At 40.6% G+C, this 23,273-nt stretch overlaps 1 protein-coding gene across 5 annotated transcripts in view; it reads left to right on the top strand.

Moving 5' to 3' along the window:
* Positions 1–22,921, top strand: part of GLIPR2 (GLI pathogenesis related 2) — a 32,825-nt gene extending 9,904 nt beyond the window's left edge. For 2 of the 5 annotated variants that reach the window (XM_085220645.1, XM_010708675.4), the window contains exons 2-5: positions 8,379–8,487; positions 12,197–12,300; positions 19,931–20,008; positions 21,065–22,921. In XM_085220645.1, the coding sequence (XP_085076771.1) occupies positions 8,379–8,487; positions 12,197–12,300; positions 19,931–20,008; positions 21,065–21,225 (452 nt within the window). In that variant the 3' untranslated portion in view covers positions 21,226–22,921. Of the gene's footprint in view, positions 1–1,024; positions 1,481–3,055; positions 3,210–5,550; positions 5,895–8,378; positions 8,488–12,196; positions 12,301–19,930; positions 20,009–21,064 lie in introns of those variants that run through there. The other 3 variants (XM_085220647.1, XM_085220646.1, XM_019613913.3) reach the window with 3 other exon arrangements.
* The last annotated feature ends 352 nt before the right edge of the window (positions 22,922–23,273 follow it).

The following is a 23,273-nucleotide window of genomic DNA, read 5'->3' as shown; positions in this document are numbered from 1 at the left end:
TAGGTTAGATATTAGGAGGAAATTTTTCACTCAGAAGATGATGACACACTGGAACAGGTTGCCCAGGGAGGCTGTGGATGCCCCATCCCTGGAGGCATTCAAGGCCAGGCTGGATGTGGCTCTGGGCAGCCTGGTCTGGCGATTGGAGACCCTGCACATAGCAGGGGGGTTGAAACTAGATATCATTGTGGTCCTTTTCAACCCAGGCCATTCTGTGATTTATTCATTCTATGGTTCATGTAGGGATACTCTAATTCATGTAAACTGGGCGCGCTCTATTTTAGAACAAATGTCTTCAAAGCTGTATCTTTCATGAATTTATCTTGAGGTATAAGTATCCCCTTGGAAAACCAGCTCCGCTGTTTAAAATCTCAGTTCTTCACAGGCATTTTGATTGGAGCTCCCTAATAATGTGTTGGATTATACTTGCAAAGAATACAGCTTTAAGTATTATGACTAATGACTTTGCATTGGTTTTGCTTCACTTAGTAGAACTGAGCATAATAAGACTTTGGTACCGCTGACAGCCTTTTTCCTTGGATGCTGCAGTCTGCTAAAACAAACACATGCTGAAACTACCCCGTCAAACATAGAGAAATGCTCCCCTGGCTGTAACTGCTGCAGACACTGCAGCCAAATGTGGGGACCTCCTGTATCCTCCCACTAGCCTTCTCCTTTTGAACAGCATGTGGATTAGCAGGTAATGCAACCTCCTTTTCCCCAGAGAGCCCAAAGCAAAAAAAAAACAAAAAACAAAAAACAAAAACAAAAACAACAAAAACCATCAGGGAGTATTTCAGCAGGAAATGAGCTGATGGTGAGCTGGCTGCTCTTTGTTGCTGTGTTGCTAAGGCTCCCGTCACTGCACGGCTCTGACCCCATGCAGCTGGGCGAGGAGGCCAGGGTCCAGAGCAGCGTCAACCCAGAGGGGATATCCACAGCAGCAGCTGCCTGGGGGCTGGGAAGGTGGCAGAGAAAGGAAAGTGTCATTTCTTCCAATCCCCTTCCAACCCTGTGTGTTGGGGAAGGGATCTTGCCCTCCTTGCTTTCTAAAAACTAAGTGGAGGAGGTGGGGAGGGAATAATTTGCTCTTTGACTTCTGGATGGTGAGTGCAGAATGCTCTCTGACAGAGAAGAATGAGCTCAGTAAATACTGAGAATCTTTTTACAGTGCTTGCTTTCCTTATTTTCTTTCTTCCCACCATCTCTGCCCCCTGCAAGTATGGGTGGGACTCCAAAGAAGTGAGTGGGAGTTACCCACTGCTGCCTGTTGAGTCTGTGCAAAAATAAATAGGGGCCAAGAAAGGGCTTTAACAAAGAGAAAAGAGATAGAAACCAAACTCAGTGCTGTTTTCCTTATTGCTTTTAATCTCCCTTAAAACTACATGCTGCTTTTAACTTTGAGGGTGCGTCCTTGGAGCATGGCATAAAGGACTATTGTGCTTTCTTCAGAATGAGCTGCATCTCCAGCTGATGAGAGGTGAGAGTTTGTACTGCAGCATCTCAGGAGGAGGCAGCTGTAGCAGCTCCTAACAAAAGTGCAGGTATACAAGAAAAATGACCTGTCTGCTTTCTGAGAAATGTGACACAAGCTGCCAAACTGACAGCGCATTTTGTGTTGTCTGGTTTTACAGGACCTAGGGAATAGAGAAAATGAATGAATTTAAGCTGCTGGTAATAACCAGGCATTCATGTTTGGTAACAGTGGGGCCTGTGCAGAACTTAATACAAGTTATTTGCTATTTCTTTCTACAGCAGAACTGAATCTGAGCAGTAGTAGAAAAAGAACCTTTAAAAAATGTAACTAATTTAATTAAAAACACTGCACTTCTCCAGCTTTTGTGTGTAGATGATGCTAATTATTCAGTTCAAGTTCAATAAATGAGAAATAATGGAAAATCCTCCAGAAAGACATCGGGTTTTGGCAAACAATATTTGATGCCTAATCTTTACTTGTCTGTTGAAAAAAATCATGCTTTGGGCAGAGTGGAGTGGAGGAGAATGCGGAAGCCATCATCCTTTGTAACAGTGGTTGCTCCTGTTTGTTGTTAGATTAAGGAGCGTTAGTTTCTAATGTTCAAGGCAGACAAGTACCAGAAGTGGCTCGCAAAGAATGAGATACAACGTGATGGTCTGTACTAACCAAGATACCTAGCAAGGTTTCTCATGCCATATAGTTGCATGTCCAAAAACATCAGCTCTCCTTTCTGGATCCCCTAGGAAATCATTCTGAAAAAAAATAATTAAGCATGATGAAAACTTATTTCTGAAAGTGAGTGAAAACATTCAACAAAGCTTTGTTTTCTGTTAGTATAATTGATACATTTGGTAGTTTCTATCTTGTTTGGATTTGAATTTGTCTTCGTTGCTGCTCTTTGTGCAGGAATGGAAAGTATGAGAAAAGTAAGTCACTTGGCTGTAAGTACAGAGTTGTTCGTTACATATCTCCACAGGCCAGAAGAATATTTCAGATAGCTGTTTTGGTAAAGGCCACTCTGTTCTCCAAAAGATTAGCTGAAGTTTATCTACATTATGTTCTTACAGGCAAATATGAGCATGTTCTGCCCAGTCTTTGACGGTCTGAACAGAAACTGTCTCTGAGTCAGAGTGTGTGGCCTTGCTGAGGAGGAGGAAGCAAGGCCAAACTGTGGCTAATAATTCTACTCTAGAACTGGCTTGTGTACTGTAGGTTTGAGCCTGTAAGAGACAGCAAAGTCTTGGGTGTTTTGGAGGAAGACAGTATGGGCCTATTAAAGACCACTGCAAACATTAATATTTTTCTGTGTTGACTGAGCTGAAGTTAGCAGGGGGAATCCAGGCTTTGAATAGAAATCATGTGGACTTTGCCTGCTCTCAGCTGTAAGTATGCTTGTTAAATAGCTGCAGGAAATGATGACATTAGCTGTCTTTCTGAAGGTTTGCAATGCCTCCAGAGTAGCAGCAGGATTTGCAAGTCATTCTTCTAATTTTGATTGTAAAGACTGTCCCTGCATATCATAGAATTGGAGAAACCCAGGACATCTGGAGTTGGAAGAGACCCACGAAGATCATGGAATCCAATCCCTGGCTCCACGCAGAACCATCCAAAATTCAAATTCTGTGTCGGAGAGCAATGTCTAAATGCTGCTTGAACTCTGGTGGCTTGAGGCCGTGCCCACTGCCCTGAAGAGCCTGTTCCATGATTCCACACCTTCTGGTGAAGGACCTCGGTAAATACAGCATCAGGGAGGGAAGAAGAGAAGAAAAGGAAAATGTTGCTTCACTTTCTCCTCCTGTGTAGTGTGGTCACTAGGTCACCTGGGACTTTGCTTTTCAAATCATATGTACCCTAGGAATTATGTCCAATTATGTCTAAGAATGTAAGGCCTTACTAATGAGGGGGTTTCCTTTTTAAAAAGGTTATCAGCTTCCTCACTGTCTATCAAGAGTGTGCATATGTGCGTCATCATTACTGTACTGGGTTGTCCTCCTTAGCAGAATAGTGATAAAAATAACACTTTTTGATCATCTCTTATATGCAAAGTCAACACTGACTTCTCTAGATTTGATGAGCAGTCATTTCCAGTCTTCTGCGTGATGACCACTCCATGATAGCAACTATCTGTTGAAAGGTTTGCTCTCACTGTTTGGAGGGGAGAAGGGCTCCAAGCAAAGCTCTTCTTTCTCTCACACACCCTTTTTCCTCCAAAAATGAAAGCGAGAACTTTGTCAGTAACTTCTGATTAGCTTCTCTTTCTTTCTTTTTTTCTTCCAAGCTTATACATCAGAAGGCTCTGCTGCTTTTCTGAGCTGTGCAGTTTCCAGGTTAGCAGGTGTTCCTTTTTAATCAGGGGAGTCAATTGCCTAACAGTTTATAAAAGGCCTTAAGTGAGGAAGTAATCAACACTGTCTGTTATGGCAAGAATAGAATTTGCAATCAAACAGTGTCATGAGTAATATCATTGAAACATTATTACACCAGTAGTTCTATATTCTCAGGCAGTATGCTTCAAATTGAAAATGGGAGGGGAATAGTGTGCTATTACACGAAACAGGTAATGCAAGGTTATTAAGCTGGAAGTTTCCTGTAGAGGAAACTTGGGTAATAAAATGAGTAGGGAGTGTGTCCATCTGATTCAATTAACTTAAGCATCTTAGTGTTGTCCTGCAACTCATCCTAGTAGTAGTAAGTGAAGGAAAAGTTAGGCATAACTGAAGAACATCAGAGAATCTTCTTCCTGAAGAGAGATCTCCTGAACTGAAGGGAAAATTATTCTATTTCTGCTTAAAAACAAGACAGTTCCAGGAAATTTCTCCCACTCAAGCTTGTATCTAACTCTATTCCCCAATTCCTTTAATACTTTTTAGCAATACTTTCTGCTAAGTAAGAAAATTCAGATTGGAAATGAAGTAGTCTAGCAACAGCTATGCTGAGCACAGGGGGTTTGGCTCTGAAGGAGATCAGGTTTTGTGTTTGGAAGTGATACATGAACTGGAATGCCTAATCCTGCTCCCAAATGACGTGTCTAGAAATCACATTAAGGGCCAGTCTTTGAAGAAATTTTTATCCCAGATGAGGAGCAGAAAGGAGCAGTTAAGTACATGGAATAAGAAAAAAAAAAGTAATCTTTGTGGCCTTGCAGAGGCCACCCAGAACAAGATCATGTATATGGAGTGTTTATGTCCTCAAACCAAAACGCAGAGTCAAAATGTAACAGAAGTGTACCTACCTTCATTTAAGCTTTCTCTGCAAGCTAAATATCCAGCATTTCTCCACTGAAGAAACTGTATTCTCACAGTGTGAAATATTCAGCTGTAGCTAGTTTCAAGTGAAAATAAAAGTTCCTGATAATATATATATGCCAAGCATCTTTGGTCTTAGTGAGAACGTGGTCATTAGCTGAAGTTGCTTTTACTTAAGAATTTTGTTTGTTTCCAATCTGTTAATAAACTTGAGAAGCTTGTCAAAATATGAGTATCCTTAGTTATCTGGGAAGGTAATAAAGGACTTTTTGACATATTTTCTTTGCAGTTCCTAAAGCTTCCAATGAATTTTCTCATGAAGTTGTTGGGCATATTAAGAACTGTATTTGCTACATCATCTTTCCATACTCCTTTACTACTGCCAGAATAGAAGAGTTTTGCACAGTCAAAGGAGACTGTAAAGATTTTAGTATTAAAAGTAGAGCTGCACTTGATCTTCAAACAGTTACCTTAATATGTGTTTTCTATACAGTTTGCATTTGTGTCTGCTTTGTGCATTCTAATATTTGGCTTCTTTCTGCCTGGAGAGTGAATGTTCCTCCCTCTGTTCTGGGCAGAAAAGAGTGTAGAAATAATGTGCAGTATCCTGGGTAAAAATGAGTCACATTACCAGAGTTGTTGGTATCAGTTTTCGGCACTCATTTCTTCCCAAGTTGGTGGGTTCTTTGAAACATACTTAGCATCTGTCTTCAGAAATGTGATTCTAGCTGTTACGTGAGTACATCTCTTATTTATTTTGGGTAATGCACACGCAGAGTGGAAAGGTGAGGTCTGTGTCATGGTTTAAGATGAATTTGGGCAGTCATAATGGTATTTTTCTGTGTCGGATTCTATGTGAGGTCCAGTTCTTGTTGCATCATCTTGCAACGTTCAGCTGGTAACTGCAAAGGTGACACAGAGCAGCTGGTATTATAGAGAACGTGTTGGGTAACTCACTTCGGTTGTGATGGCCAGTGTAAGGGAATAAGAGAGTAAGAGAAAATCTGACAGGAAAAGTCAGATTTTTTGCTTACTTTTCCATGCTCACACGAGCTAAACAAAACTGGAAAAGTCTGAAGAAAGGTGTGCTCTGTACCACATCATGGGCTGTAAATTCATTGTTGCTTGCTGTCATATCTTAAGACAGTGTTCCAGAAGAATCCACAACAGAGGTAAATATTTGAATAATGAGAAACAGGCAACTGTAGATAATAGTATTAATTGTTTCATGTAATGTGTAGTGATACGTGTCCAAAACCAACTTCCTTGCAGTAGGAAACATTTTTTTCTAGAAGCTTAAGCAGTCTATTTTAAGGGGAAAAAACGTACGTCTCCAAAGCTTTTCGGGAAGCTGTTCTCATTTGAGTGGGAGCCTGAGAACTCCGGGTAACTCTCACTTTTAATATCTGGCTTCTTGGACTATGGAACGTTGATTAAAATGGAAAAACTTAATAGGTATTCTAAAACAAATCTGTAATGTCTTTGGCAGTTGGGCGTCCCTCTCCACGCTTCTGAGTGCAGAGGAGAACGAGTGGAGAGAGGGTGGTGTTTAGCACATGAGTTTGAGTCACTGTAGAGAAGTGGTTCTGTAGCAGACACCTTGGGAAAGGAAAGGAGAAGGATGGGAGGGATCTCTAAGCACAGTAGAGAGGTGTCTCCATGGCTAGAAGAAGCCATGTCCATGTTTTGTTGATCTTTATAATTCAAGTTGTTAGTACAGAGCTGGATTGTGCTACATGTCTGTTAGTGGATGGATTGACAAAGCCTGCATTTCAGTCCAGTTCAAGCTTTTGTTTCCTAGAAATTTAATTTGTTATCGTAAGTAAGAACAAATTATTTAAATTAAAACTTTCACATTTGCAGATGAGATTGTATATGTACTCTTTAATGCTAAGCTGATGAGAAATGAAGTCTAGGTGATAACAGTCACAAACTCCTATGCAGAAAAATGCAGCCTGGAGTATGTGACACAACTTCTAAAGCTGTGCATTTCAACTTTTTTGATTAGCAAACTATCTTAAAATGTCTCTGCTGGAATCTTGGACCCCCATATCAACAAAGTTAAGTCAGCTGGCTATAGGCTTGCCTTCCTCAGTAACCTGTGATAAGCGCCTTAGAAATAGGCCATGACCTACAGGCCTCGCAGTAGATGAGAGTTTTAAGATCCTGGCTCAATGGAATCAATTAATGATAATAAGAAGGATGAAACTGTTTTGTTAGCAAAGAGTGAGTGGGTGCTTAAACACTGAAGTAGAAATGCCTGGTTTCTTTGATAGTATGCAACATGTGGCACAAAGTTGAAGGAAAACCTACCAGCGGGAATGTGATGAGCAGATACTGTTTCAGCAGGATTTCTGTTGGTGAATTCTCAACTGTCTTATGACAACAGTTTTATACAAAATAAATAAATAAATATAGCCTGAAAGGATGTTGTTGGGGAATACATTAGGTACATGTCCACAAAAACACAGTGGTGTTGGTGGAAGTGAGAACTGAACTAACTCAACTCCGTATTCTATTCAAAGTTATGAAGTACTGAGTGAAACGATAATGACTTTTTATGTGCATTTGGACACTGAGATTATTTTAGGTCACCGTATTATCTTAAGGCTGTTGTTAGAACCAGAGAAAACTCTGACAACAGCTAAAAGCACAAGTGTGGGTTGGGTAATTACCTTAGAAAAAAGTTGCAAGAACAATATATGCAAACTGACAGCTATACTGTGGGAGAATGCATCATTACAAACAGCAGAAGAGTGTATGTGCTAATAAAGGAGGAGATGAGTGATTATAGTTGTTAAAATCAAGAAATGAGAGCAACTTGAGAAATCTAAGATTAACAACAGGAAAAACTTTCTAGTCATGAGATCTACTTGGGCTTTGAAAGAATCTTAAATGGAAAATAGTGGGAGTCTTTCTAATTAGAATATTCAGAGTTATAGAATAGAATATAGAATTATAATGCTGATATATGTCATAAATTATGTCACAAATTGCATTAATAAATGTAAATCTGTGTCACTGTAATGGAGTAAATACTAAAGTATGCCTTGGCCTGTCCAGAAGCTTCTGCAGTACAGAGAAAGTGAAAACTGTCTTTCTGTTTTAAAGACACCATCCATGCTTCTCTAACTGTCCCAATACCCAATTTCAGATTCCAGATTTCTCTAGAAGCAGGAAATTCCATTAGGTAGCCAACTGCAGGGACGAGTTGGGTTGTTTTTTTTTTGTTTTGCTTTGTTTTTTTTTCCTTCCCCTTTTGAAGCTTTATCAAGGCAAAGAAGAGAGAATATTGAAGAGGACCTAATTCTCACTTATTTCAATTTCTTTGCAGTGGTCATGTGGTATATAGAAATCTCGAAATGAGAGTCAGTCAAACTAACCTTAAATCACCTCCTTATTGAGAAAGGGAATGAAGTTCACTTTTCTCTTCAATCTTTAGTAAGACTGTACCATCCCACTGGAATTGCCTCTTAGAGTTCCTGGACAGAAAGCATCAATGGTTCATATAATCCTACTTGTAAGTAGTGAGAGTGGCATACTCCTGTTTTTCAGTCTCATCTTCTCCAGCATCTTAGTTTTCAGGGTATGTTTTTCTGTCTTCACTGATGTCTGTATTTGACAGACTTTTCTGATTTTTTTTGATGTGATTTCAGCTTCCAAACAATTTGCTGAAGAGGTCTTGAAAGCACACAATGACTACAGGAAGAAACACGGAGTCCCCCCATTAAAACTCTGCAAGAAGTTAAACAGAGGAGCCCAACAGTGAGTTCAGTTCTTTTTTGCTCTGATAAGATTTTTGTCACTTTTATTGGCTAGATTTGACTGTGCACACTGCAAAAATACTTTTCTTTTTGACATGCTGGTATTCAGTGAAGGCTTACTGGATGGAAAGTGATGCACTCTACTTTTTTTGTCTCCTCAGCCAATTCTTTTCTTCCTTTCTTTCTCCATCAAATAGCACCACCTAATCATATGTGCATTTCTCTGGTCACAAGAGTGTAAATCTTTCTTGCATTTTCTTTGAGACGTGGGCTGCATCTGTCTACGCTTGTGTATCTCCTTTACAGAAGGTAATTGCCTAAAGCATACTTCGCTCCCAACTCCATCAAATGATGTATTGTCAGCTGCATGAGAACATCTGCTGCTGTTGAAACAGGGAAGAAAATAACTTTTTCATGGTAGGAAGTGATGACTGGTCTTCCTACTGCCTGATTTAAGTCTTTCTTACAGTAAGTTTAGACCACTATTGCTTTTCCTCTTTGCTGAATATATATGACAACCAGATTGTTTTCTTTCTCTCTGTAGTAGACTTTCTCAAAGTGGTTTTCACAAAATCATAGAATCATAGGATGATTGAGGTTGGAAGGGACCTCTGGAGATCATTTAGTGTTCCATTTATTTTCAGGCTGAGGAATAGATCTTTGCAATATGAAGGAAATACTTGAAGGAAAAAATGCTGACTAAACTCTTCCAAAAATAAATGTTTTCCCATAACAGCTGAATAGTGGTCAGTTTGATCCCAGCAAACATGAGATCTCACCTCCTATTACACTTTCTACCGTAACCATGCAGGGTTTTCCATGCCAGCTGGCTCAGAACCAGGGAGGCTGTGGTGTTTCCAGAACCCAGTTTATTCTCAGCATCATGCACTCTGCCATAAAGATGGTTCAGTTCAGCCTAGAACAGAGATCTCTATAAGGTGTTGTGCCATACAACACACCATGTACATGGCATGTAGATGTGCCCTCTGGCAGCAATCCATGTTAATTTTGTCTGCCTTCTTTCCTCCTCTTTTTTGAGACACCATAATAACTAGATACAGTATTTCTGTGATGCCAGTGACACATCTGCATACCTGTGCAATCTTGGTCTTCTTCCTGTTCTTCAAAGGTTTGAGGTTTTTCTGCTTTATCTGATGCCTCACAGTGAGGAGGAGATTTCATTGACTTGTCCCTTCTTTTCTCTTCCAACTTTTACAGTTGGGTTGAACAAATCAATTTGTATGAATAGTTGAGATTATTCTGTCAAATAGACATTGCTCCAAATTTATCTTTAAGTGCTCTATTGCCCTTCCTGGGTATATTTAGGTCCTTCTGGAGTTCCTCACAGTTCTCTCTGGTCTCAGCTGACTTTCTTCACTGTGGTGAATAGCAGTTGGAAGCCTTTGATAACTTAATTTATAAGCATTAAAGTTGTGTTTAGAAACTGGTGCAATTGTTCAGTAGCAAGAACCAGAAATGTTTTGTTCCGAATAGCAGACATGAAATTTGAGAAATCTTATTTTTGTCAAGTTAGATGATGCATAATCTAAAATTCAAGAGCTTCAAAGAGCTTCACTTTTTCTTTTCAGTGTATCTGGTGTCTTTGTTGAAATGTGTCTGATCTATCTCTTCTCCTCTGTCTCTGTTGAAAATGGTGTGCTTTCTACTATTTTCAGTCCCAAGAATGGAGACAGGCTAACTGAATTGACTATTGGATCCCTGTTTTAGGATGAGTGAGTCACCCTCAGCAGTTGTCTGTTTATATTTGACTGTAATGAAGCATAGGGTGATGATTTCAGATACAAATCTCAGCTGCCTGAGCAGGAGGGAATTAATCACCCTTTGTCTCAAATCCTTGGCAACTTTGTCCTAGTCTTATCTCTTTCTTGGAATGTGCAAATTCTTGAAGAGAAGCAGTGCAGGACCATGGGGATAGAGGACATGAAGGAGTGTCAAGAGATCCTTAAGTTCAGGATCTAGCAGATTCACAATTGGCAAGCTTTCATTATTTCTAATCTACTGGAGGTAGCTCAATGTGCTATTTTTGTTTGATTTCTTTTCTTAGAGGGATAGGACAAAAGGAAAGCAGGACCTAATGACTAAAGTACTAGCTTGGCCCAAAACATTCAGCTAAGCAATCCTGTGTCTGACAGATGCCAGTAAGTCAAGCTTTGGGAAGTAGCAGCAGAACGAGACATACATAGTGATCCTTGCTCTGTTATCTTCTCCTGGAAATTACAAAATTATCTAGGAAATTGTGGTTTTCCTAAATATTAGGTAGTATCTTTTTTTGTTGTTGTTGTTGTTATAGGTGTCTAATAGCCCCTGAATACACACTCTGTAATTTTCTCTAGCTCCTTTCAGATCCCCGTGTGCTTTGGTGTCTGCCTCATTGGTGATAAGTTTTGTAGCACACTATGGAACAATTGTTGTGTCTTACTTGACTTCTAAATCTACCTGATGATTTCTGATGCTGTGGGAAATAACAAATGGTCTTTTGAATTTAAATGTCTCTGTACTGAAGCCTTTCCAATGCTGGCTAAAGAGAATAATCCTTTTACACTTGAAGTTATTTTTAATCCCATTGTAATAAGACAATCGAAGTACCTCCCACACTCTCATGTGTTAACTTCTATAGAAACAGTGCTTCTTATCCCTGTGCTGGTACACACACTTGTTTCAAATTCTCCCTGTGATTTCTCTCTCTCTTCACTCACTTTGACTGAATCCCAGCTTCAGTCTATTTTTCTGTTTCATATAGAAATCAAGTTAATGCTGCAGAGTTTTTGGAACTGTTCTCTACTTATCAATTAAAACTGGTTTAAGTACACTTTTTATTTTTTAATAGTAAAACACTAGCAAAACATTGAAGAAACCCCAGGACTACTGCAAATATATGCTGGAAATCTCCATCTAGTGTTACAGTGAGTCATTGGCCGTCCCCTGTTTGAGAAGGGCTTCGATTTTACTCCCTTTCCCATATGTACACCTAATTTATGAATTATCTGTGTGCTGATTTTTGAAACTACATTATTTCTTGTGCAGGTTACTCCAGTGAAGGGGTTTGGAAATGTTGAGAGTTTACATTTGTAGCAATGCTTACGAATGCTTCTCTTTCCCCATTAAAGTTGCAGCGGTGGATTTCCAGGTGCTGGATAGACAGGATGAAGGGAGATCTACATTCTGTTTCTTTTAGACCTTTCTCACCCATGGCACAAGCGCTCATGAAAGACATGCAAAATGCTCTCTGGACTTTCCTTTCTCCTGAGTCCTAGATATACATAGGCTTAAAGCATCCCTGGCATCAGAGATTTGCAACTGAATAACTTCACTTAAACTGCCATCTTCTAACAGAACAAGGGGAAATGGTTTAAAACTAAAAGAGGGGAGATTTAGATTGGGTATAAGAGAAAAGTTTTTTACAGTGAGAGTGGGGAGGCGCTGGCACAGGTTACCCAAAGATGCGGTGAATGCGCCATCCCTGAGGACATTCAAAGACAGGCTGGATGGGACTCTGAGCAACCTGATGTAGCTATAGGTGTCCCTGCTCGTTGTGGAGGAGCTGGACGAGATGACCTTTAAAGGTCTCTTCCAACTCAAACGATTCCATGATTCTAACATTCCTTGTTTGCATTCCCTCTTTCTCTTCCTTCACCTCTCCATCCTCTTTAGCTGCAGTCTGTAACACAATGTGTGCATCCCTTTGCTAGGTATGCAGAAGAACTGGCGGCCTCAAGGGTCCTCAAACACAGCTCTGAGTCTGCTAATGGAAAATGTGGAGAGAACTTGGCTTGGGCATCCTACGATCAACCAGGTAAACTTTCTTCTCTTGCTGTCTCACAGACACCATATAAATAGCCTGTTTCATTTTCCTTGGGCTGAAAGCATGAGTGAGCTGGATGTCGCAGCTGGTTGCAAGAGTACTGCCATTGCCTTTACTTCCAAAAAGTGGCCACTGCAACTTAACCCACGTTCCGTGGGCACAGGCTTCTGGTATGCAGACACCTACATATGCTGAAAGCAGGAAACACAGATATTCGCTGAAGGGGTAATGCATTGTGGCAGCAGGTTATGTCCCTTTAAAGATAGGATTTGGTGGCCAGGCTGTTCTGTATGTCCCAGCTGTGCACCTACTTTGAATTCTGTTTCATGGGAGGAGAGAAGGAAGCTGTCAATGCCCTGTTCTTCACCTTTATCCATAGTTTGCCCTAGCCTGAGTAAGGGCTGACCACAGGCCAACTGTGGTGAGGAAGGTGGAAAAATGGCAATTGCATGCTACACAGCAGTTCCTGTTTTGGAGGTCAAAAAGACAGTGGGAAACCAAAGTGACAATGGCAAGTGTGTTAGGCAACATCTGATCTCTTCTGCTCTGTCAGTAAACAGAAGCTTTGAGTCCTTTTCCCTGCCTTCATTTCTGAAGATAAAAGTTCTCCGTATATTTTCTGATCATAAACGTGGCACATAATTGGCAGCCTTCTGTTTGGATACCCAAGGAGCTGAATTTTGGCCATGCTGACAGCCTGCGGTGAGCACTCAGAGCTGTGCTCAGCAGGCTTTTCTCTCCTTCCTCCTCCAGCATGCAGAGTTAATGCCTCCGCCTGCTGAGAGAGCAGGTGGTGTGTATTATAAGTGACCACTTGCTTTCTTTATTTCCATCCACCCCTGGAATTCCCAGTGCAGTCCAGAGGAGATAGGAGCTCATTTATGTGGACTGTAGGTCCTGTTTTAAGGACCTGGAAATTTTAGTAACTGAGTTTTAGGCCCAGGGGCACTGCTGGATTCCTTCACAAGTGCTAGCTGTAGCCCTGCGTGGGTACTTTCTTATACTGAAAAAGAAACCCGGGGTGGAAAAATCTAATTGGATCTACTAATACTTGGCGTTCTGTCCACTGCAAGAGTCTGAGGTAAGACTTCAGAGCAGCATGGGAACACACAGATGTATGGCAAAATTTGCACAGTGCCTATGACTCAGTGAGCTTACTTCTTCCTTCTTGTTTGTGCTGATGGCCTGTGCTCTTCCCTTGAGGTTAAAGAAACAGGATTCTCATTCAGAGAGCTGGAAATAACACACATGGATCCTTCCATAAATTATATAATGCGAGTCCTTTTTTGGATCACACTTGTTTTCTTCTATGCACTGTTTCCATGCACAACTTGCCAGTTTTGAGCAGTTTTTTATTGCTATTTTTTATTCATAGAATTGACTGCCTTCCTGAGAAAAATAAGCGACATCTTTTGTTCTGTGCTACATTTCCTATGTGTCAGGATGAGTCAGGATATCAGAGTAAGAAAACTCCTTGTTCAGAGAAAGCTGTTCTGTCCAGGCTTAGTTTTCATCTCTGTGGAGCTGGTTACTTCTTCCTCTTTTTCTCATACAGTTCCCTCTGGATAGTTGATTTGTAGCCTGCTCAATGAGGCTGAAATTTGTATTAGGCAACTATTCAAGGGCTTAATAAAGGGAGACTGTCTTCCTCCCCAGATAAAGCAAAACTCAATAAACCTCCAGTTTAATGTGTTTTCTCTCTAAAAAAAGTGATGCTATTGTTTGTTTTGACTCTTATGGAGTTCTGTGATAATGCCAGAAGATAAATTTCTTGTTTCAGAGATGATTTAAGCTTTAAATTATAAGAGCCTTTTAGTTTCACCCCTCTCCTGGCTCAGGAATCTCTTACATTGTATTCAGGATTTTGGAGTTACACAGCCTAAAGCTGTAGCTAGAAATACATTTATCCCTGTAATCCAAGAAATAGCCGACAGCTGCTTCCTCCCTCCAGTCCTTCAGGAACTGCTCTGTGGCAGACTTTTCTTTGTCTCTGTTCACGTAAGTCAGCTGTCATCTGCCACTACTACAACAGAGACCACAGCCTGCCTGGGCAGCTGCACTATGTCAGGCTTCTTAGGACACCTCATGTCATTTCTCATTACGGGGAGGCTTAAGGCAAGCACTGAATGATTCAGTTCTGGTTGGGATGAATGCTGTCATGAAGAGTGTGTGTGTAGTCCCTGAAAACACTGCAGCTGATGAAGTTTGGGGAGTTTGTTATTACCTGCATGTTATTATCTAAATCTATTATGAGAGGAACCCAGGTTTGGCTACAAAATCTGGTCTAGTGTGCAGAGCAGCACAGGCACATTCTGCCCCAGCCCTGAAGGAGCACGCTCTGGCTCACAAATATGGTTCCTTGAGGCATCTGTGGCTCTCTATCCCTCTCCAGTACTAGATTTTCACAGTACTGGTAAAAATTCCCCCATCCCTGAGGATGCTCAAGGCCAGGTTGGATGGGGCCTTGGGCAGCTGAGCTGGTGGGGGGCAGCCCTGCCCACGGCACGGGGTGGGGATGGGTGGGTTTTGAGGGCCCTTCCAAACCAAACCATTCTGTGATTCCATGATTCTGTGAAAATGGACCTTCATGAGAAATGCCGAAAGTAGAGAATTACACCCTCTGAGATAACTTCTGATGGAAACTTAAATTCACCTCTCCTGCTTTCCCCTAAGAAAGTGGAAGGGAAATTGGTAACAAAAGCTAGGAAACATTAAAAGGAAAGATATAAGGTTTAGGGTACCTGGTTTGTAGATTTCTGTGGTGCTTCCCATCCTCACACAGAGATGTAATCTGTGTGCTGTAATCTTATTAGAATGCTGTTAATAATTTTCTCAGTGAGATGGCTTGAAAATTTAATATTTCTTAGGTATAAGGAGAGACAGTAAGAGTGGCCACAGAGAAATTCAACATTAGGTGAGCAGAATACAGTTGGGCTGACACAGCCTTGCGCTCCTGGGTCCAAGCAGTCGGTGAGGCAAGAGAATATTCCCAGGTGTGCATAGAATCACAGAATGGCCAGAGTTGGAAGGGACCTCAAGGATCATGAAGCTCCAACCCCTCTGCCACATGCAGGGCCGCCAACCTCCACATGTAATACTAGACCAGGCTGCCCAGGGCCCCATCCAGTCTGGCCTTGAACACCTTCAGGGACGGGGCATCCACAACCTCTCTGGGCAGCCTGTTCCAGCACCTCACCACTCTCTCTGTAAAGAACTTCCCCCTGACATCCAATCTAAATCTTCCCTTCTTCAACTTAAAATCATTTCCCCTTGTCCTGCTGTTATTTATCCTTTCAAAGAGTTGACTTCGCTCCTGTTTGTAGGCTCCCTTTAAGCACTGAAAGGCTGCACACACTCCACAGCCTTCTCCAGGCTGAACAAGCCCAATTCCCACAGCCTGTCTTCATATGGGAGTTGATCATCTTGGTGGCTCTCCTCTGGACCCTCTCCAATAGCTCCCTATCTTTCTTGTATTGGGGGCCCCAGACATGGATGCAGTACTCCAGATGGGGCCTCATGAGAGCAGAGTAGAGAGGGACAATCACCTCCTTGTCCCTGCTGGCTATACCCCTCTTCTGATGGAGCCCAGGATGCATGTACATGCATGCATAGACAGTGTGTACATATATATATGTATGTGCAGGTGGCCACACAGATCAACACGGGCAGGTACAGACAATATTTACATGAACAGCATCAACGGCCTTATCCTGTGGCTCTTTCTGACCCATCAGGGCAAACATCTATTGTTGGAATATGTATAAATGATATGTATGCATTTATTTCCAACAGTGGATTCTTAAAAATATATATAATAAAATATCGTTGGCAATATAAAATAATGTATATAAAATATATTCTTTTCCCAGTAATGGGAATTTGAGTGCCTTCAGCTGTTGGGCTCAGACACCTGGTCTGTCCATTAGCTGCCTCCGTATCCCAGTCTTCCCAGTTGCTGGCAGCTGGATGTACAAACCCGTGGAGCTGCAGTTCCAATCCAGCTGCTGGTACAGACCCTCTCATCCATGCACACCCAGTTCTCTGGGCTCCCCTTCTTCCTTAGTCCTGATGCAGCCTATGAGAGTGAGATTCAGCCTGATGGGAAGTGAACCAAGCAGGTCATCAGTTGTTGTTAGTAGGGTGGAGCTGAACTACGTTTCCATAGAAAAAGTGTCGAAACTGTAAATGTGGTTTACAACAATGCAAACAGGAAGGATGTTTAAAAAAAAAAAAAAAGTAATATAGTAACTGGCTCTGCCACCAGAAGAGGAACTGCAGCACTAGTAGTAGGACAGATCTGCATGGTTTTGATAGAACTAAACTTCCATCATTTCTGCCAGAATCTGCAGTGATGGATGGGAGTGCCATCTCTTTGCTCTTTTTCCTTCTGCTTGAAATGCATTTTGAACAATAATCAAACCTTGTTATGGAGGAGACTTTTTGGGGAGTGAGCACTGTTTCTAATGAAAAATTCCAGTGCAAGGATAATGGGCTCTGAGTATAACTGCATCACACATCTTGTAATAACTTGAAATGGAAATACTGTGGTCAGTTCTCTGAACCAGCACATCTGAGGGTGCAAGTTGCTATTGAAGGGGCTGCACTCAGTGCTCTGCTGACTGCTGTGCTGGCCTCTTTCTATTTATTTCCTCCAGCCCCTGGGAAGCCCAGGGGTCACTGGGCTAACGGCAGTTTTCCCATAGTTGCATGTGTACCAGTTATTATACTGAACAGTTCTTTCTTGTTCGCCTGCAATAAGTTGTAGGCTTTTGGGCACCGTGGCTGGGAATTAACACGTGGTAAATTGTGTTACAAACCTATGCTTGTTGTCCTTCTTGAGCAGGACTGGATTATTCTTTTACCTGATGCCATTGCCATCTTCTCTGAATTAAAGTGTTATCAGATTTTCACATTATAGCATTCTTTAAATTATGTATGTATGTATCTATCTTTGTAAAAACTTCTATGCCTCTTGCAATCTTTCCATTATGTTGAACTTAAGTTTTGCTCACACAGAGTCTAGATGCATTTTTTTAGAGCTACAGTAGACAGCGTGGTATTGACTTTCTCTTGGACTACTCTTCATGCTATGTCATACTGCAGGAGAGAGTAAAGTGCTAGTAGCACTGAAAGTGCAGTCCTATATTTGTAAAAGTTCATTTGCATAGTGTATTCACTTAAGCACTTGTATATACAAAGTGCATATGCTCTATAAGGTCTGACATATCTGCTGAAGCACTTTGTGCTTCTATTCAACAATGATTTGTTTAGCTTTTGTACTGTATGTTTTTTGTTTTTCCTTTGACTTACACACAGATTGCTCTTGGCATGTTTTTTAGTCTTTTAGCTTTACTTAGAGTAGCAAATGAGCAGGTGTTGTATTTGCTTTACAGACTCTAGCCATTAAGCAGGTCTTCTGGGGTTGGTTGTTATTTGGCACTGGGCAAGCAGAGAATGAAGGAACCTGTTGTTACTCTCAGAACATTTACTTCAGGAATCAAAACATGTTTGCTATGTCTTTATGCAGAAAATATAAACTAACTCACTAAGTGAGCCTCATTCCTAACAAGCAGTGTGCTATGGATCAGTTCCTAGAACTTCCAGTTCGCAAACCTCTCAGCGATGGCAATTCACTCAGTATTTTCTTTCAAGTGACAGCTCTGACAGCCAGGCTGCCAGGCTAACAACGCCATCAATTGAGCAGATTGCACTCATAAGTCTAAAGAGGTTAACAGCTCAGCGTCTGACTTGAGGAACAGCGCAAGTTTGAGACTTTTTGCTGTGAAATAGCAAACTGTGAGTCATTGTGGTTCTGCAGCCAACGGTCCACCAGGGACCGGCGTTCTTCATGACGGTAGTCTTGACAGCTTTGGCAGCTTGCTCTGGGATCAACTGGCCTTGCGTTATACTTCCTGGAATGCTAAGCAGAAACTTCATTACTGATGTAGCACAGGGAAAAGCCTGCTCCCTCCTCCCCCCTCCCTGTCTGAGACAAGAATTTCCTAAGAAACAGTAATGGAAAAGACGTGATACTTGACTTTTGAGTGCATCTGCAAGTTCTGCTCTGAGCTTCTGCCCTCTGTGCTGTCTGTTCAGTCAGATTCATTGCAGACTGTCAGAATCTGCTCGCGTCTATCACGTTCCTAAACAGCTCAACAAAAGCAGATAGGGTTGTTTCTTTGGTAGATGTTACTGTTAGAAACCTACAGACATGTAGCACTATGCCACTGGCTGTAGTTGTGATCCTTGTATAGCTGTGATCAATGAACACCTCTGATGAAATGAGCCAGTGCTGGGCACAGATCTCCATACAGTACCAGTTCCTGGAGATGTAGTACCCTGAGCTAGAGAGCTCAGAGTGGAAATTCACAATGGCTCAGGTGCTGTGTAAAGCCATTAAGAAGAATAAATCCAGTCAGAAATTTGAAGTATGAAATGCTGATGGGAATGTATAAAACTACAGGATGTAAGGAGTGTCATTTTATTTTGGTTTGCTGGGAGTTGTGAAGGAACATCTTCATACATCTGGATCGACAGATGGGAGGGCTCACTGTAGTAAAGGCCCTTATGCTCTTTTGCCAGAAAACCTGGCATGGCTCCCTGAAGTCTTTTCAAACTTGTTCCAAGATGGAGGAGCTGCTGAAAGTGGTGTGTAGAAACCTAATGACAGGAACACTCATCCAAGATGGGGGAGATGCATCTTCAGCTACCTTCCAGGCTTACAATTATAGAAGATTCTGGGCAGACACAAACCATGGACTCCATGTGTTAAATTGCCAGGCGGTTAAACATTTTGTTAAGGACTGCATGGATCTATGCTCATCCAAGTCCAAATGCTGTGCCACACTGACCAATTTTGCCTGAGAGCTTTTCTACCTTCAGCCCTATTTAGTTATAAGTACATCTGAGAATTGGCTTGTGGGTCCTGTTTACTGAGCTGTTGGTGTCAGAATTCTGCTCCTCTTCAGGTCCATCTTATCCAAAGAGCACCTCTCCACAGAGGTCCTATTTCTGTACCTGTTCATTGCATTGCTGCCCTAGATCTCAGCCAGCCTGTGCCAACCATGGCTATGTCCCTTGCACCTCAGTGAAGAAACTGATAGATTGTGGTTGTATCAGGGAGCTGAGAACTCCAGAAACTGATGGCATGAGATGGTTAACAAAAAACAGACTGATTAGTAACTGTGTAGCAACAGTTGTTGCAAAACAATAAATATTTGGTATGTAAGCTGCTATATCGTGTTACCTACATTTCAAAAACTCTCATTCAGTAAGTGTGCCTGGAAGTTGTGCCTGGGGTTGTACAGGTCTTGCCAGCTGTTAACTGAAGATCATACAATCACCAAGGTTAGAAAAGACCTCCAGGATCATCTAGTCCAATCGTCCATATATCATTAATATTTCCCCTCTAAACCATGTTTCTAAGTGCAACATTTAAACATTTCTTGAATGCCTTCAGCGAGGATGACTCAGCTACGTTCCTGAGCATCCCTCTCCCTGACCACTCTTTCAGAGAAGAAATCTGTCCAAACATCTGACCTGAAAATTGTCAGACTATAAGTGAATTATGTTCTTGTGTTTGTGTTACCTGTCCTGATTCCACATTTCTTCTGTGTTTCAGGGAAGGATGTTGCTGACAGATGGTACAGTGAAATAAAGAATTACAGCTTTCAACACCCAGGGTTTTCTTCAGGGACAGGTAAGTTCAGATTGATCACCTCCTCTTCACAACCAGGCTTTTCTTTTAAGAAATTGCCTGCTGTGCTTGTTTTGATAGTTTTCGAAAATCTACCTTGTTCTTAGGACAACAATATTAGAATTTCCCCAAAACTTTTAAGTTAGAAACTGATAGAAAGGTAGAAGAATCTGTGAGAAATGAGGAAGGTTTGGAATTTGTATGGTTTTTCTTTTTAATATATTGTGTTTTTTTTTCTGAAACTCCAAAATTTTTGGAAGGCACCTTGTTTTTAAGGCAAATCAATCTGTAAAAAGCACTGAATTGAAATGATATATGTGTGTCACTAAATACAGTGCATCGTTCTTTACACTGGCATGTGTCTTCTGCCAAGATGTATCACTACAGTTGCAGAGATTACTTCAGCTGTAATTTGGAGATCAGCCACGGGTCATTGACTGCGTGTTATCAGCCCAGTGCTCAGTGAACGTAAGAACATTGTTCCTTGAATAATAATAGAGCAAGAGATACAACGAAGCTTGTTTGAGATGAAGAAAATCTTGCTTTTCTCCCATGGTGCTTGTTTGTGCATAGGGGGAACAACTGATAACACAGCTTAGGGATGGCCATTAGAGGTAAGCAGAAGCAGCCACAAAAAAAAAAAAAACAAAAACCCAGCAACAAAGAGAATTATCTTGAATTGTTCTCCATGCAGACATGATAGGGAAGGATGAAATGGTAGAACTGCTATTCTTACTGCAGGAGGTAAGCACCATAATGTCTTTGTGGAATTTTATATCAATTATTCATCAAAGTCCTTCTTTCATGATTCTCTTACTATATATTCTTACTTGGGAATAGCACATGGAGCCGAGAACACTAATACGGAACCAGGTCAGAGCAGGCTTGTTCAAGACAAAATGCCAGATATAGGTTTTTTCCCATACCTTTAGTGAGCTCTCCTGGTAGAGAAAAAAACAGTTTTGTATGCCTCTTTCTCCCCATCCTCCTCAATATGTTTGAAGGAATAATATAGATTTAGTACCTAAAACATCTGCATATGTTTCTCTCTCTCTTCAGGTCATTTCACAGCAATGGTTTGGAAGAGCACAAAGAAAATGGGAGTTGGAAAAGCGTCTGCTAGTGATGGTTCTACATTTGTGGTAGCTAGGTACGATCCACCTGGAAACGTAGTAAATCCAGGCTACTATGAAGAAAATGTCCTTCCTCCAAGAAAATAACCTTTCTTTAGACGTAGTCTTATTGCTTTGTAACAAATGAACCTAGGTTTGGACTTAACACTGTTTGAAGTGAAGTACAATTCAATGAAATTTCCTGTTGGGTACTGCTGCTCACTTCTCTTTGCAGAAGAAGCAATTACATGTTGCTTGAGTCAATCTGCACATTAGGTCCTGTTGTTTCTGAGGAGACTTCAGTTTATCTGAGGATGAAGTATATGCAGCATTTCTGAGGGGTAAAAGTTTCTAACTTGTTCTTTTTTGTGATAGCTTGCATGAACTCTGTGTCAGCATGTGAGAATACACATGTTGGATGTCCTTTTCTAAACAAGCAAATTCGTAGCTCTATGTAAACTGAAGATACCAGCTTGTAACTATATTACGTATTCCAGGTTTTCTATTTTTTGCTCTTAAGTGCAACCTCTTTGCTCTGTCTGTACCTTTTTCTACTGTGAGGTCTCATTCCTACAGCTTGAACATATGCAAAGCCTTCTGTATGGAAGTTACACATACATATAAAATGTAGTGGAATCCAGACATATATACTTTCATTAAAATGACCTCATAGGACACTAAGACTACACTGGCAAAGTTGTATCAGTCAAGCAAGCTATAACTCACGCATGACCAAAAAATTACTAGAGATATTTAAATCTTAGATTTACATTTCAGGTGCTAATTATTTAAAAATACAACACTATCTTACAGTTTACAGAATATACATTGTCTTATAATCAAATTGATTACTTCCCTTCCGGAAAAGCAAGGTACTGCCATTGCTCTTTGATATTTACACCCAAAGTAAATTTCTCTGGGAAATCATCATTGATTTCATTTCATGATAACTTATTTTTATTTCCTAGTGAATATCTTCTGCAGACATTAACATTCCCAAATCGTAATTAAGAGATGTTTACTCTTAGTTCATACAATTCAAAAAGTTCATGTACTGCGCTTCAGTTTGGGATTTTCTTTTCTATGTAAGAGTTCCTTTTGGCTTCTGCTGAGATTTGGCTCATGAAGAGTGCCATTGCAGAAATACTTACTTTTGTTTACACAGTTGTAATAAACTGCACTGTAACAGCTTGATGATATGTCACTGTGATGCTATATATTACAATCCTTTTGCTGTAACCAAGAATTTAATACATATTATGAGCATCTGAAAATTATATATTTTTGAATATGAATCACTGAAGTCTTTGCTGTTACCTGAATCTTTGTCGAACAATCTTTAAATTTTATTTCCAAGACATTAACATAGGACAATAGTACTTAAGTAATGAAGTGCAAACAAAAACAAAAACAAAAAAACAACAAAAAACAAACAAAAGAAAGAAACAAAAAAACAAGAAACAAACAAACAAAAACAAAACAAAAACAAAAAACAGCGAGTAATCTAGCCCAGGAAAGACAGGAGACCCAAGAAATGATAAATCATAACATAGACAAGAGATGACCATCACCTCTTTATATAAACTTTGAACAAGGCCTTGGATTCAATGGTGAACAGACATGTCTTTCTCTGCTGAACTCCTGCTTTGTGTTTTAATTTCTCCCTCTCTTGGTTGACATGTTCTTGGTAAAGAACAACCACTTCACTCCCACTCAGACTTATCTGTTTAGTAACTGCAGTTTTGAGGCCTTCCCATTTTCAACTTTCATTTAAGAAATGTCAAATAAATCAATGGTATTCAAATACTCTTCTTTTTTTTTTTTCTTTTTTCTTTTTTTTTTTTTTGCAATTACTTGCTACTTTTGGCCCTATAACTCTGAATTGTTGGTGTATATGTTCAATTTAGTGAATGAAGTCAGAGTGTTTCACTGCTGCCACCTAATATGTTTTTTATGTCAGAACTGGGAGGATCTTGGTGAAGAGAGGACAAAACAAAACCAACCTGGTCATTACCTTTATTTAGAATGATAGTGGCAAGTGAACTTCCAGAGCTTTTTAGAAGGAACATTTTGAGGTGGTGTCTGATCATCTGACATGGAAGGAATTCAAAGCCACTCAGATAGACCCAATGCAAGCTTTGTACATCCTACAGAAT

The sequence above is a fragment of the Meleagris gallopavo genome, chromosome 3, assembly GCF_905368555.1.
Source record: "Meleagris gallopavo chromosome 3, MGAL_WU_HG_1.1, whole genome shotgun sequence".
Taxonomy (NCBI): domain Eukaryota; kingdom Metazoa; phylum Chordata; class Aves; order Galliformes; family Phasianidae; genus Meleagris; species Meleagris gallopavo.
This window is presented reverse-complemented; position numbering and strand designations above follow the sequence as displayed.